Here is a 13,994-nt window from a genome sequence, read left to right as displayed (position 1 = left end):
AAGTGATTCTAGCAGTTCTAAGTAAATAAATCTAAATATAATTTGATATCAACTATTGATAAGTATTAATTCAGCCAATCCAAATTTAAGGTTTCACTTAACGATCTGTTAAAGAATATGCAACACAGCAAGAGAAACGTGAGATATGACTACCCAAACCTGTCTGGTAGCTAACATAGTGAAAATTGCATGTATGTCCAGTAAATGCTATTACCCAGTTCAATCATGGAAGAATTACACAATTTGTCTTGTACACGTGTCATTTGCATTACAGCATTAATGATGATCATTTCCCAAATTTCATCTGGCAGTGTTGACCTGATGTCTCCATTTTTAGCTCTGAATGCAGCCTCTCTCCTGCTGCAGAAAACCAGGTTTGGCCATCAGGGGAGTTTAGCTGTAATTTATCAGACTAATCTCCTCTCATTGTTAATGGCAATCCATCACCAAACCCAACTGGGTCCACACCGAGCCAAGAGGAAACCAGTCCTCCCACATGAGAGAAGGAAACCGGTGTGATACCAGTACTGGTGATGACATTTCAGATGAGTGTAAAGGTCTGTTATGGAGAGATGTCTTCATACGGGCACAAACATTATTAGTATGATGGCACAGAGTTACTCATACTGCAAAATACTATTACTACTAAATAATACTGCATATTTAATAGTGTCTTATCACATGTATTCATTGCCATCTGTTACAAAGTGGTGGTGGTGGTGAAGAAGGAGAGGAGAGGACCCAAGTGCAGGACACAAACTTTATTAAGCCTAGATCGACCAGGCTCGGGCAAGATACATGATATCTCCACCACTCAGAGGGCTGGACACAAAACAAAAACTAAACAAAACACACTCCTGGAACATAAGTCCACAAACGTTAATGCTCCAACACTGAACAAAGGAAAACAGGAGATACAAATATACTCAGAACCAAAGACTAATTAAACACAGGTGAAACTGATCAAACCAATGAACACAAATCTACCTACGATCAACACAGGAGGAAACAGGAAACTAACCAAAACAAAAATCCAAAACCGGAACCGAAAATCCATCCCCATAACAGCCATGGACAGTACATTGGAATTGAGCTGCTTAACGAACAGATATCCAGCAGTTGAGCTAAGCAATAATTAATTGTTCAACAAACACAGACGAGTCTATGAGCTTATCTCACTCGGGTAATTTCTTCCAAGATGTGAATATTATACCATTGTTCTCTCTGTAGGCTAACAGCTGCTAATTTCCCTGTTTTTGTACTTCAACTGTTTTATTGCAAAACAAATAATGCAACATTTATGTCACACCTGATTCTTATATGCATGCTATTCATTTCTACTCTGTATGGGCTTGTGATACTGTGTCTGGTGACATTTTGCCTTGTGCATGCTCAACATAAAAAATCAGCTTCTGCCTTGGTTTTCTCTTGAAGTAGTCACTTTTACCACATTCTTCCTATCATCATCTATCGCTATCTCATCTCTCTATCTTTATTCCACCTCTCCACCTGCCATATTCACACACTAGAAAGACAGAGTGAGACCCCAGCATGTCCCATCAGGCTGCCAGCAGTAATCGGCCATCACTCTGTGGTTTTCTAATTGGATAATGTGGTGCAGAGAAGGCACTCAGCAAGCCAGGGGTTTCCCTTCATCACACCGGCTGGTGGTAGAGTCGTGATGCCAAGTGTCTCATTACAGTGACATCCACCTTTTGGACCTAAACTTAGATTCCACTGATGATCTTCATCACATAGTATTTTTCTTTTCTTTAGTTACCTTAAGATAAATCAGTAGTACCATGAACAACAGTGCTAGTAATAACTGTACTCATGGTCTATGTTGTAGAGGTACTAGTAGTAAAAATTCTGGCTTCAGCACGAGAAGTGGTTTTACTAAAAAAAAATTGTTGTGGAAAGTGCAAAGTATCACAAGAAGTTAAGTGCTAGTAATAGAAAAAGGATTAGTATTGGGACTAGTAGCACAATTAGTAAAACTACTGGGTGGTGTTAGTACTAAAAGCACTGATGATGAGGGCAGTATCATTAGTAATATTACTGGTAGCTGTAGTAGTTGTAAAACTAATAGCACCATTGCATTTGTTTTGATAGTAGCTTAATTAGTGATAGTAATAGTGTAGTAATAGTAGTATCTAAAACTAGTAGCACAGTACTTGAAGTGGAAAAGCATCATTGTTCTAGTAATAATAGGAGCTGGACAACAAAAGAAAGGGTCAAAGTCTCAGAACTCCAAGGCCCTCAAGCCCACAGGTCATGTAAAATCCAGGGCGTTTCCCTTTAAGGCTGGGTCAAAATATAGTTTAAGTCCTTTATTATTTAACTGGACATCATGCTTATCTAAATGTTACATTTTTTTCTTGTATTCAATTATCACAAACTAATTGGCCACATGGTAAGCTGATAGCCACGTAATGTCCCAGCACTGGAGTACTGTTTGAAATTTGGGCTCCAGGCAAAGTATAATGGACCTACCATGAATCTGCTGGCAGTACTGCATTAGATGGTAACTGAGTACATATAATGCACAGAGAGGAAAAGAAATGAGGAATCTGTGGGGACCAGGGGGTAGGGATTTAATTAGATATTGATCGTTAATAAATCGTCTTTAAATTTTTTAAGACATCGATTTTTCACTCTCAAACATTACATAAAGCTGATTTATACATTTAATTCAATTAATTGTTCATTTAATTATGGGAAATACCTCCACCTAATTCATTCACTCAGCTCTTTGAACTTGAAGTGAAACTAGAAGAACTCGTGTTTCTAAGGAAATTTTAACTTGAGAAATGTGCTTTCAGAAAGTTGGCTGAGTTCACCAAATCCCTTATGATGTCTCACGAGGAGGGAATAGGGAATAAGTAGGAGCATGAGTGACCCCTAAATCTGGCCATGATGAGCTACAAACATAGTGAAACTGATGATAGGACTTGTTCAGTAATAGTGAGGGTAGGGTCACAGTTCAGTCAAGTACAGTCCAAGTACCAGCTAGGAAAAAAAGACATTACATTTTTGTTGTCGCCAGTCCTCAGAAGTGAGGCCGGCTGTTCCTCATCTATAGGAACGTTTTCTTCCGTACATTCCATCAATATAACATGGCTGACGTTTCCTCCATCAGCTTCCTCTTCCTGCAGGGATCTGTGTCCAATCACTGCTGTCAATTAGACCAGCTCCTTCTCCCATGGACTTCAGCGTAATCTACTTTCTTTCTGGCCTGATCGCATTAAGGTACAGATGGTGCCATCATGGTTCAGAAGGGGGGGGGTATCAAAGACCTGGGAAGGCCAGAGATGCTGTTCTCATGATGTAGACGTAAATAAAATTTGTGATGGCCATCAGGTACACACCCACAAAAACAAGTACAAATGAATCATGCTTTCCCAAAAATGCTTGCTCACTTTGAATTTTTCAAATATTAGTTTTATTGTGACTGCAAAATTTAATTCACCTCCCTTTGTACTTCTATTTTTTATGATTTGTGAGAGCTGACACTTTAAAGTATATGGCCAGTGGTACAGTGGCTTTGATAGATTGGTTTTTTGGCCATGTAGGGGCTGTAATATGCGTTGCCAGATTGAGTGTTCTCCCAGATTAATCAGCGACGTTTTATCTAATCAGGTAAGTAAAAATGTTCTTGTGTGGCTTGAGATCATTTGTGCTAGTTTTTTACCAAGTGGGTGTTTTTTTTTCACAATAAAACAAAACTGTATGTCACTATTCTCCATCAAATTTTGTTATTAAAGTTGCCATGGCATGAACTAAAGAGAGCTGACAGGCAGCTACTGGTATAGTACAGAAACATTTAAGTCGCAAACATTTTTCCCCTTTTAACTTATTATTCAGGCAATGTTGTCATCAAAACCTTTGAAAAGAGTATATTTAGTGAATACCTTAACATAGCACATCACATAGATTTGAATTCACCTTAATAGATAATGAAACATAAAGACATGTTAGGCCTTCAAACTTTCTCCAATATGTTTTTGGGGGCCTTGTTGGGTTTGAGGGGGAGATGGTGCAACTTGTTGTGAGTCAATTCTGGCAAAACTGGCTGCAACCACAACATTAACATTTTATCACCTTGTAGAGTTGAGCTGGCAAATGAATAGAAGTTCAATATTTGCTCTCTTTTTAGCTCTGATTTGGTTCCCACCAACTCCTGGAGGAAATATCTGTTTAGCTGCTAAGTGCTCCACTGTGTTCATCAACTTGTTGCTAATTGTGTCTGTCTGGCATGGTAGCAAACAGTCTATTTATCAGAGCTGACAAATTTACCTGCTGCTGCCAAAAACAAGGCTGATAAGAGCAGTGAAAGTGAACTAACATAGTAAAGTTGCAGGTCGTAAAAAACAAAACAATGAGTTGTCAGAAATCACTCGGCATTGTTCAGGGAGCTGCAGAGTTGGTGATAATTCTATGCTGGTCATTACAAGCAACACCTTTCACATTACACAATCATTTGTTCTAATGTTAATATAAAATGATCTGAGCAGCTTTAATATGTATAATTAATCTTACAAGCAGATCCAAAAGAACTTTATTGCCCTCAGTGTGAAAAAGGTAAAAGGTGATCAGTCTAATGGGGGGAAAGGGATAAACTTCCAAAACAGAAGAAGAAGAGGGATCCGGCTTCTAGGAAGGATAAACATGCAATACATTCTCTGAGAGTATACACACGTATTAATAATGGTCATATTAATAATGCTCATACAAGTCACTTATGCATAATGTTATTTAAAATGAGTAGCTGTGTATCTGTTTAACTGTGATGTTTGATAGTGGTTACCGTCCCTATCACCTCAGTTTTATCACTGTTTTCTCTTCATCTCTCTGCTGTGTCACCTACAGAAGCACTGCAGGCTCTTTTCCTCTATCATTTTGTCTCCCCAGTGATATTGGCTAAATGGTTCACACTCATTCAGATGGATGGATGGACGGACGGACGGACGGATGGATGAGATGCAGGCTGACGTCACTGCTAATTCACTGTACCATTCCAGCAGAGCAAATCAGGCTCATCGGGGACACTGTGGGTGGACTCAGAAGCACTTCAATCCTGTGTGGTGTTCTTTTGTAAATGTCTAGCACAGCCTGAAATAGAAAACAGTGTCAGTACACAATCTAAACCTGTATTGTATTTATTTAAAGTGGTCTCTGCAAGATTATTGTGTTTCTGTTCAGTCTTCAGCATCGCTTGTGGTGCTTGACACTGCCGTGCACATAAACAAATGGATATAAATGGCTACAGTAGGATTTTGATAACATTGTGGAATTAAGAATTTGTGTCATGACAGAACAATGCACGAGGTAAATAGAAGGAAATATTTAAGGCTAGGAATATATTTCTAGTCCAGTATGCTGTAAAAAAAAAAGTATTTATATAGTAGGAATCAAGGCCATTCAAACTGGGATCAACTTAAAAGTCTTGCCTCATAAAATTTGAAAAATTCATGCAGATCTTCTGTCATTGTTTAGTTTTTATATATAATATAATGTATTATCAGCCACATATTTTCAATGTGTCTGGAAATTTAAGGCCAATGATCTATCAGGAAATTGATTGAGGACTTGGAAAGCATTTGACAAAGAAGAAGAAAAAAACAGACTACAAGGTTGCTGTCAATCGTGCACCTGGGAGTGTAGGAAGGGTGTGCAGGGGATTTACATGTCTGATCCCAGGGTCGACTGTCTCCCATAAATAAAGGCAAGCTATGTCAGAGAAATGTTTCATTTTGCACAAGCCACATGTATGCTGACTTATCTTAAAGCTTCAGAACTCATTTACTAACGTGTCTGCTGTGTGCACTAGCATTATCATCCCTTAATGATGAATTAAAACCCCCCCGGCCTATTTGATGGCCACGTCTGGCCCATGTATTTGAAACACAAGAACATACAAGTATATGAAGTATATAGGTGTTCTTATGTTTCAAATACATGGGCCAGATGTGGCCATCAAACAGGCTGGGGGATTCTGGCACCGTGTAGTTCCATGTAGTTCTGCCCACTAATAGGGAACATGAGCTGGGGTTAGACCTTCGTGAGACAGGTTAGTTTTACCCTACTGATGATGTGTTGTTGCACATCATTAAATCAAATCATTAAGGGATGAAAAACTTTTGCAACATTAAATACTGCAAACATTGGTCCCAGTGTAAAATCTTGGTAGATTTTGATATTTATCAAGCAAATGGACATTAGTATTTCTGGAATCCAGTGTTTGCTACTTGAACGTGTATTTTGCTTGTTTTTGACAGACTTCTACTCCTCTATCTCTGCAGAACATGTTGAAATTAACTTCATCTCTCACGTCTTTTCCATTTTGATTTCCTGTCTAATCTCAAGTTTCCCCCTTTCTGGCTTTCTACAGCTGCTGACCCGTACTGTGATGGGAGAGGGCCCAGGGAAAATGATCAGATGAGTCAACGACATCAGCCCTGGCATATAAATTGGTTATTCCTACGATTAATTAGAAAAAAGAAAAAGAATCCCCTCTAATTTCACCACAGGCCTTTTTGGTTCAAACTGTGAGCAAGAGCAATGACGGAAGCAGCGACCTACTGACGTCTCAGGCCCCTGATTGAATCTGATGTCCCCTCCTGCTCCATGAGGGAAATACAGGTGTATAAAAGAGAGCTGAAGGCGAACAGAAAACCACAGAGAGAAAGAGAGTCAGGAAGCACCGGATCAACAGAGTGGACATACAGCAGCTTCTCAAGATCTGGAGTTGGGAGAGCGCAGTGGGAAGAGCCAAAAGCAGATACCTTTGTCTACAGCACATGTAAGACTATTTTTTAATTTTACATAGATTGATTTTAGGTTTCAGTGCGAGGGTACGTGCTCGGTCATATCCGTTTAAGGTTGAACTTTTTTCATTGTTCTTCTTGAGCGCTCCAGCCAGGTTTTGGATAAGTCTCTGAAAATGACTGATCGAACAGTTTTTCGTGTTTTAAGAAGTAACTCGACAATCTGCGTAATTGCGCATTGGATTTCATTAGTTCTCTTTCGTTCATATGTCAAAATTAACCATTAACTGAGGTCTTTGACAAAGACCGATATGTTTGCAGCCTTGCTGCTTTTGTTTTGTTTCTTTTCAGTTGACAAGTAGCTGAGGAGTCCGAGCTGAATGGGTTAAAACTAAATTATAATTATCTGGGAAATTGCAACGAGGGTTTTTCATTGCCTCAGATTTACTGCTTGCTATTGGAGGAAATGCTATTGCTTTTTGGTGGAAATGATAAGCATTTTTGGCAGCAACGTATCTGAGGAATAAGTTGCTCCTGTAGGTCGACATGTTAAAAATGTTTGTGGTTTAACAGCATCTATGAGATGTATAAGAATATTTAGCTCTCGTCGTGCGTAATTACGCACGGGACTCCGCACGGAGTTCTTTTCTTTTCTGTCCAAAATCAGCATCGAGCGGGACGTTTATCAAAGAGCAATGTCCAAACGCTTCCTCTTTGCCCGCAAGGCAATTGTTGCGCGTAATGAAAGGAATAAATGAGTAGAAGAAGTGTATGATCTGTTTTCTAACGATAATCCTGTGAGCTGTTGTGGTTACCGAGTTCAGTGGGAAAATAACTGGTCACCATTTCCATCCTCAGGTGTAAAACGATGTTACAACGGACCGGCCCCCACCTGCTTCTCCTAATAGCCCTGTGCAGTGTGTTGTACTCCCGGACTCTGAGTCTGCCATACACATCCATGAGGTGAGAGTTTCTTTCCAACTGAGATCAGAAAAAAATCCAACGCTACATGATTAGACGTGTGGATGAATTAAGCTGGTTTGTCTCCGGACTCCTGTTCATGTTCATTCATCTTTAAGACGAGAATTCTTAATTTATTAAAGATAACGTCAGAAATATTGTCAGACACCGTGTTCTGCTTATGATGATGCCTTCGGTCGTTTTAGATGACAAAGAAAACTTGCACCAATAAACAAAAAAGCCGTAAATCGCTCTAGTATCGCTGCAGCCTACTTATAACAGTTAATACTGAACCTCTAAAAGAACAACATTTAAATTCTGATCTCTTATTGGTGTATTTGTACGGCATCGACATAAACAGCCTTTCAGGGGGGGTACTCGTGATTTTGTATTTCATAAAAGCATTTGATATTTAAATATTTACTTCATAGTAAATATCGTAGTATTATTATAAAGGTGCACGATTACGTGACAGTTGTTGCTTTAATGAAGGCCCATTAAATATATTCAGCATTTAATGAAACTGTCTTGTGATGCTGTGCAGACCAGCAAGACACGCAGACGGTCTTTTCACCAGCGGATACAGCAAACTCCTAGGACAGCTGTCAGCTCGGAGGTACCTGGAGTCACTGAAGGGAAAGAGGGTCAGGTAGGTGATCTATCGAATGGGAGATGATATGAAAAGTCTTCAAGAATATGAACTGCACCCAAAGCTACACTCAAAGCAAAGCCTTCTAGTGAACAGATAAGAGGTAGAAAATAAATGGAGGCTGAATCAAATGTAAATTAATGTCAGAGTCGCAGGTTTTAGCACGTCAACCTAAAATACACACAAAACAAAAAAAACAAAGATGTAATTACAATATTTTGAAAACGAGTTTCACAATTTTTGATAGAGAGACGTCACAAAATGTTATTAACTTCAAGCGTCATTTGTGTCCATATATTTGAATATAGTAAAATACATACAAAGTTTTTGATATTTGTTGTCAAAATCACATTTTTTAACTTTGACATAAAGTTAGACTTTTAGCAACAAGCCAAAATACATGTTCACAACAAACACACCATGAATCAGATCCTGGAATGACTTTGCATTGAAACCTGCTGCCCAAGATGCATGAACACAGTCATTCTTTGTTTTCCTCCACCATCTGTCTTCTGTCCAGTGATGAGCTGCTGGAGGAGCCTGTGAAGCGCCACTCAGACGTCATCTTTACAGACAACTACAGCCGCTTCCGTAAACAGATGGCCGTCAAGAAGTATCTGAACTCAGTCTTAACAGGGAAGAGAAGGTATACTCACCTATTTTTCTCCCATAAGCTCACACAACATTTCTCAACTTAATGGAAAAAAGACAGAAAATTATTCAGATATCACTTTGCATTGCTGACAATGACATATTTTTTATTTCCTATTTTTGTTTAGTCTCAGTTTTTGTTATGAGATCTTACTAGGTAAAAACACAGATTTGGATCACAGGCTGTAAATAAAAACAATAAAAGCACCACCATGTAGAAGCTTATAATATTTCATATAATAATATCTGATACTAAACTAAAGCCATAAAATAAACAATAAAACAGTAACAAACCATGATTCTGGGATCCCATAAGGTCAAACAGTACAAAAACACATTTGTAGAACATAAACATGTACGTTCACCCACATGTGAGTAATACAGCTAATATACTTAACATAGGATTAAAAATAATAGATAGGAGGCAGGAGGAAAATGCCTGTCTGGTGTTGTGTTATATTTCCTTATGGAATAAAACTGTTCATGCTTATTTATCCTCCATGCTCTTCCACATTCACACCACACACACACACACACACACACACACACACAGCCTAGAAGATCCTGGAACCAGCGACATGGAGGACTCCAGGGACGAACCCACCACCTTCCAGGAGACTTACGATGACATCAATGTAGATCACCTCCTTAACAACTTTCAGCTGGTAGGTGCAGACACACACGTTACTTTTATAGCTGTGGCTCTCATTACTAAATATAACCCTTAATGTACAGGCCTACTTGGCAAGGTCACATATGGCCTCGGGAGCCCCAAGAACAAATCAAAATGAATGAACAACTATTAAGAACACCAATGCAACAATAGAGACACAAAGCAACCAAATAAATGCAAAACAAGTGCAAAGAGACCCTGAAATGTTTCTAAGGAGCAAATGAGGAATTTGGCAAAATCCAAGTAAGGTTCAAATATGATGAAATAATCCAAGAACCAAGTAAATTCAGAATAGACAGGAACAGACAGGTGGAAAAAACATTGTAGCTGAGAAACACCAAAGCTACAGTGAGCACAACAGACAAAAATATAAAGGGTAACTAAGGTTGTTACTGTATACTGTATTTAACTGTCTCTAAATCAATAACACCTGTTCTTCTCCTGTTGTTTCTTCTTCAGCCACTCTGAGGAGGGACTGCTCCTCAAGTGAATACCTCAAGTCATCCTCATGAAACCACCCACTCAAAAAACAACACTGTATTAATTCAAAGGACATTAAAAGTTAAAACAACCAATGATGTGCTCTCCACCATGGTTATGTATCTATCTATCCATCTATCTTTACACACTGTATATATACAGTATATAAACAAAATACTACTCACTATAGATTCTGGCCCAAAGACTCTATGGGCTGCAGCGAGCAACAGTGTGTCCATGTACAGTTTGATCCATCGGTGTTTAAAAACAGGAGCTGGTAACAGTAAATATATAAACTGAAGCACCACATATATGTTCTTTCTAAGATTGTTGTTGTTCCATTATCTTTTAGTGAAACCTTTTCTCTTCTGGTAACCTCTTAAGGAACCACTGTCTAGGCTGAAAATTTGAGTGTAATTTTACCCATTAAATTCTAGTAAAATATTTAACCTACTGAATGTCAACAGAGCAATGTTTACTTTGAATAAAGAAAATTTCCCACTCAATTTCAGTGGATTTGTTGTCATATTAGCTTTAAATGATCAACTTTGAATGAAACATGTGATTGAACTGTGTTTTAACTGTATTTAACCAGTAAATACGTTAACGTTCAGTGGACCTTTTCCATTGGTTAGTGGACCTACTTTATCTTTAGCTGTGAGTGACCTATGTTTGTTTACTCTGAATGGAACTTTGAATGGAAAATAAGTATTTGAATTGTCCTTCATGTTCACCTAATGATTTTTCATAGGTATTTGTTCAAATAATGCTCAGTGAAATGCTTTGTAGAGATTTCAGTGGAACATTTGTCACAAAGGAAATATTTCCTTATGTTTTTATTTATTTATTTTGTCATCAGTCTTTGTACAGTCCCTTTCTGGGATTCTGATATCATTTTCATGAACTAATAGTTTCAATAGAGCAAAACTGGTTTTCAGTACGTAAGTAAGTTCAGTAAGTTCACAGCTTTACAAAATATCTGTTACCTCATTTACATATAACAATGACTTTTAACAAAGGCATTGTTCTATATGTTTTAACAAAAACGTTCTTGTGTTAAATACCAATTAACAGCTATCGCCTTTATTTCCAATGATGGTATAATGATCTAAATGCAGACTGTGTTGTTTTAAAGAATCTGTATGTGGTTTTTTGATGATGAAGGCAGAGGTATATGAGGAAGAGGAACACATTTTCAATGGACACATGCATATAATCACTTTATACTGTACTATTCAATATGTAGAGCAAATAGGTTGTAAATGTGCGTAGACCTGCCTTTAGTTCATATAGTGATGTACACCATTCACCAAATAAAATTTGTTGGTTTATTTTTCAAAGCTGAGTCATTTTGTCTGGCTGATTGTTTGATAATTCCAGGTTTAAGACATGAATTTGATCATTTAGGATTTCTGAAAGATTTTACTCAGAGTTTGTTCTGCAGGTGGTTGATATTCCGTGTTTTTGACACTTCTCATCTTGCCACTGAAAGTTGGTGGCGAGTTCAGTAGGCCCTTTAAGGAGACTACTAATATCAGCATTGGATTTTTTGTGATAAAACTGACCTAAAAATGACCAAAAACATTCCCAACATTCACTTCTTTTAAAGGGATGATTATTTTGGCTGTCCAGCTTTGATAGGCCTTCTAATAAATAAACCGATTCTGGTCTTGTTTAAACTTTTAACAGTAGAAGTAATGAGCAGTAGCAAAGAGAAGGGCTGTGTGACTCTGGATGCATGGCTCCATAACTTTAGCACCATGGACAGCAACAGTTTATCAGCCGTTAGATACTGAGGTAACTATGCACTATGCATGTCTTGTACATCCACTGTAATCAAACATGTTGCTGTTTTCAATCAATTATGATGATTATTCATTTATTTTAGGTGACATACTGCCTCTCATTAAGAAAGAGTTCATAACCAGAAATAAAGTTGAAGATGAGGTTGGTTAACACATCTCTTTCTCCATCTCTGCGTATCACATCATATCTCTTTGTAGGGCTCACTGTGATTTTAGCAGCACAGCAAGAGTTTGGATTTAGTATTGTCTGACAAAGATGTCTAAAGGTACAATCAGCCATTTAAACCATAAATTTGGGTATTTTTTAAAAGTTTACTTTTTATCAGCAAAGTCCATGAAACAATAAATAATAACTGAGTGACATGCCTCCACGTAAATAGCAGTGTTGTAGTTTATTTTGAGTCAGCCCCACATGGAACAGCCTACCTTACTAACTATTCACTAGTGCATCAAATATTTATTGCTCCGTGACACTGTTGTCCAACAAATGCACTATTTTCACAAGTTTGACAGTACAAATCTTTTAGGAAATAATTTAGCATTTAATAAAAATGAAAGTTCAGTATTAGTCCTTTTGAGCCCTATTCAGTCAGTCACTGTTTCTGTGGAACTAGGTCACACTGGAGACTGCTAATGGACCGCAGGTCGGTTGAGTGATGTCCAAAGGTGGGAAAGTAGCTTTAAGTCATGTTGTCATGCTTCCATTAGCAGATATACTCCAACTGAGAGTTTCCACAGATCTGCTGTGAAATGAGTCCCACTGTAGGAGAAATGACACAGGTGACGAAAGATGCTCAAGTGCAAATGGACTGTTCATGTCAATTTTGTTCATCACAATTTTGTGGCATTAAAAAGAAGATTTCTTATTTTCTGTCAAGATTTAACCTTAGCGATCCCAACATCCCTGCTACTGTTAATATTAGGATAGAATCTGTCACTGACATGTCAATGGTTGCTGCTTCTTAATCACAGTGACACAGTAGTGACTGACCCCTTGTGTAGTTCATGAAACCTTTCCTTTTCCCTTTGTGGCTGTAACGCTCAGTCTTTGGAGATATGTTCTGCAGCAAAAGAACTTATTATGTGATGATGCATCTTTTGATGATGCATTTTTCACAAACTTATTCATTCATTTTTAGTGAGGTGCATATTTTCCACAAGATGGCGCTCTGGTCGTTGTGAGATCAGTCCCACCTGTCAAGGTACACCACCATGTGATGTAGCAGCAACTTAGATGCAAGCATGTTGATGTCGCCACCCACTGGCAAAGAAAGGAACTCCTGCTTCAGTTCTGATGCCACCTGCAGGCAATGTGTATTTTCAGTATCTTCTGTGATTTTAACTCCTTATGCGTCTTCTGAGTGGAGTCATGCTCGTGTTTATCTTATCACATCAAAACTGCAACAAAATTAACCAAAGAAATGGAAAACCGCATTCCCACACAACTCACGAGTTTCCATGTAAAAAAGGGTTTCGTCCAAATGACTATGTTCTGGTGTTAAGTTCAGATGTAATTCCTTACTCTGTCTGCTGTGACTCACTTTGTTTCCTGGTGTCAAAATGGCAGCGGATATTTGACTCATAAATGTCATAAGCAATGTTCTGCAGGGCTAGACCCACATCACATGATTTTATAATTAGAAGCCAAGGTGCTACTCTGTGTGGACGACAGACTTAAAGGGCTTTGCTGATTCAGCAACACTTCGTATCGATAGATCTTCATAGTTTCCCTTAGAATTTTGCACCAAAAATAAGTGATGACGGTGACGACAACAACAATAAGGATCTTGAACCAAACTAATCAAACACAGGTGACAACAATTAGAGACAATGAAAAACAGAAATCAGTGAGACATGACCTAAGGCAAAACATGAAAGAATGTCAAAATAAAAGTCCAGAATAGAAAGCACATGACAAATCCTGGCATTATCACATATAGAAACAAAACAAAGTACATTATTAGAATTACTTTACATTATTCAGTAGCATGGCCATAAAAAGGGTAATT

The 13,994-nt window shown here is 38.1% G+C and overlaps 1 protein-coding gene across 1 annotated transcript; it reads left to right on the top strand.

The window, feature by feature from the left end:
• Positions 1-6,692: 6,692 nt before the first annotated feature.
• Positions 6,693-10,643, top strand: vip (vasoactive intestinal peptide). Its single transcript, XM_026309681.1, has 6 exons — positions 6,693-6,802; positions 7,626-7,730; positions 8,272-8,376; positions 8,897-9,022; positions 9,581-9,692; positions 10,160-10,643. Coding segments are annotated over exons 1-6 (459 nt in total). The 5' UTR covers positions 6,693-6,800; the 3' UTR covers positions 10,169-10,643.
• The last annotated feature ends 3,351 nt before the right edge of the window (positions 10,644-13,994 follow it).

The sequence above is a fragment of the Mastacembelus armatus genome, chromosome 15 (genome assembly GCF_900324485.2).
Source record: "Mastacembelus armatus chromosome 15, fMasArm1.2, whole genome shotgun sequence".
Classification (NCBI taxonomy): domain Eukaryota; kingdom Metazoa; phylum Chordata; class Actinopteri; order Synbranchiformes; family Mastacembelidae; genus Mastacembelus; species Mastacembelus armatus.
The sequence above is the reverse complement of the archived record's forward strand: the minus strand, read 5'-3'. Positions and strand labels throughout refer to the sequence as shown.

What these genes read in the sequence shown, in the direction of transcription:
- vip (XM_026309681.1), top strand. An exon ending in CTGCCATACACATCCATGAG is followed by an intron (nt 7,731 to 8,271) that starts GTGAGAGTTTCT and finishes GATGCTGTGCAG; the next exon opens with ACCAGCAAGACACGCAGACG. An exon ending in GTCTTAACAGGGAAGAGAAG is followed by an intron (nt 9,023 to 9,580) that starts GTATACTCACCT and finishes ACACACACACAG; the next exon opens with CCTAGAAGATCCTGGAACCA.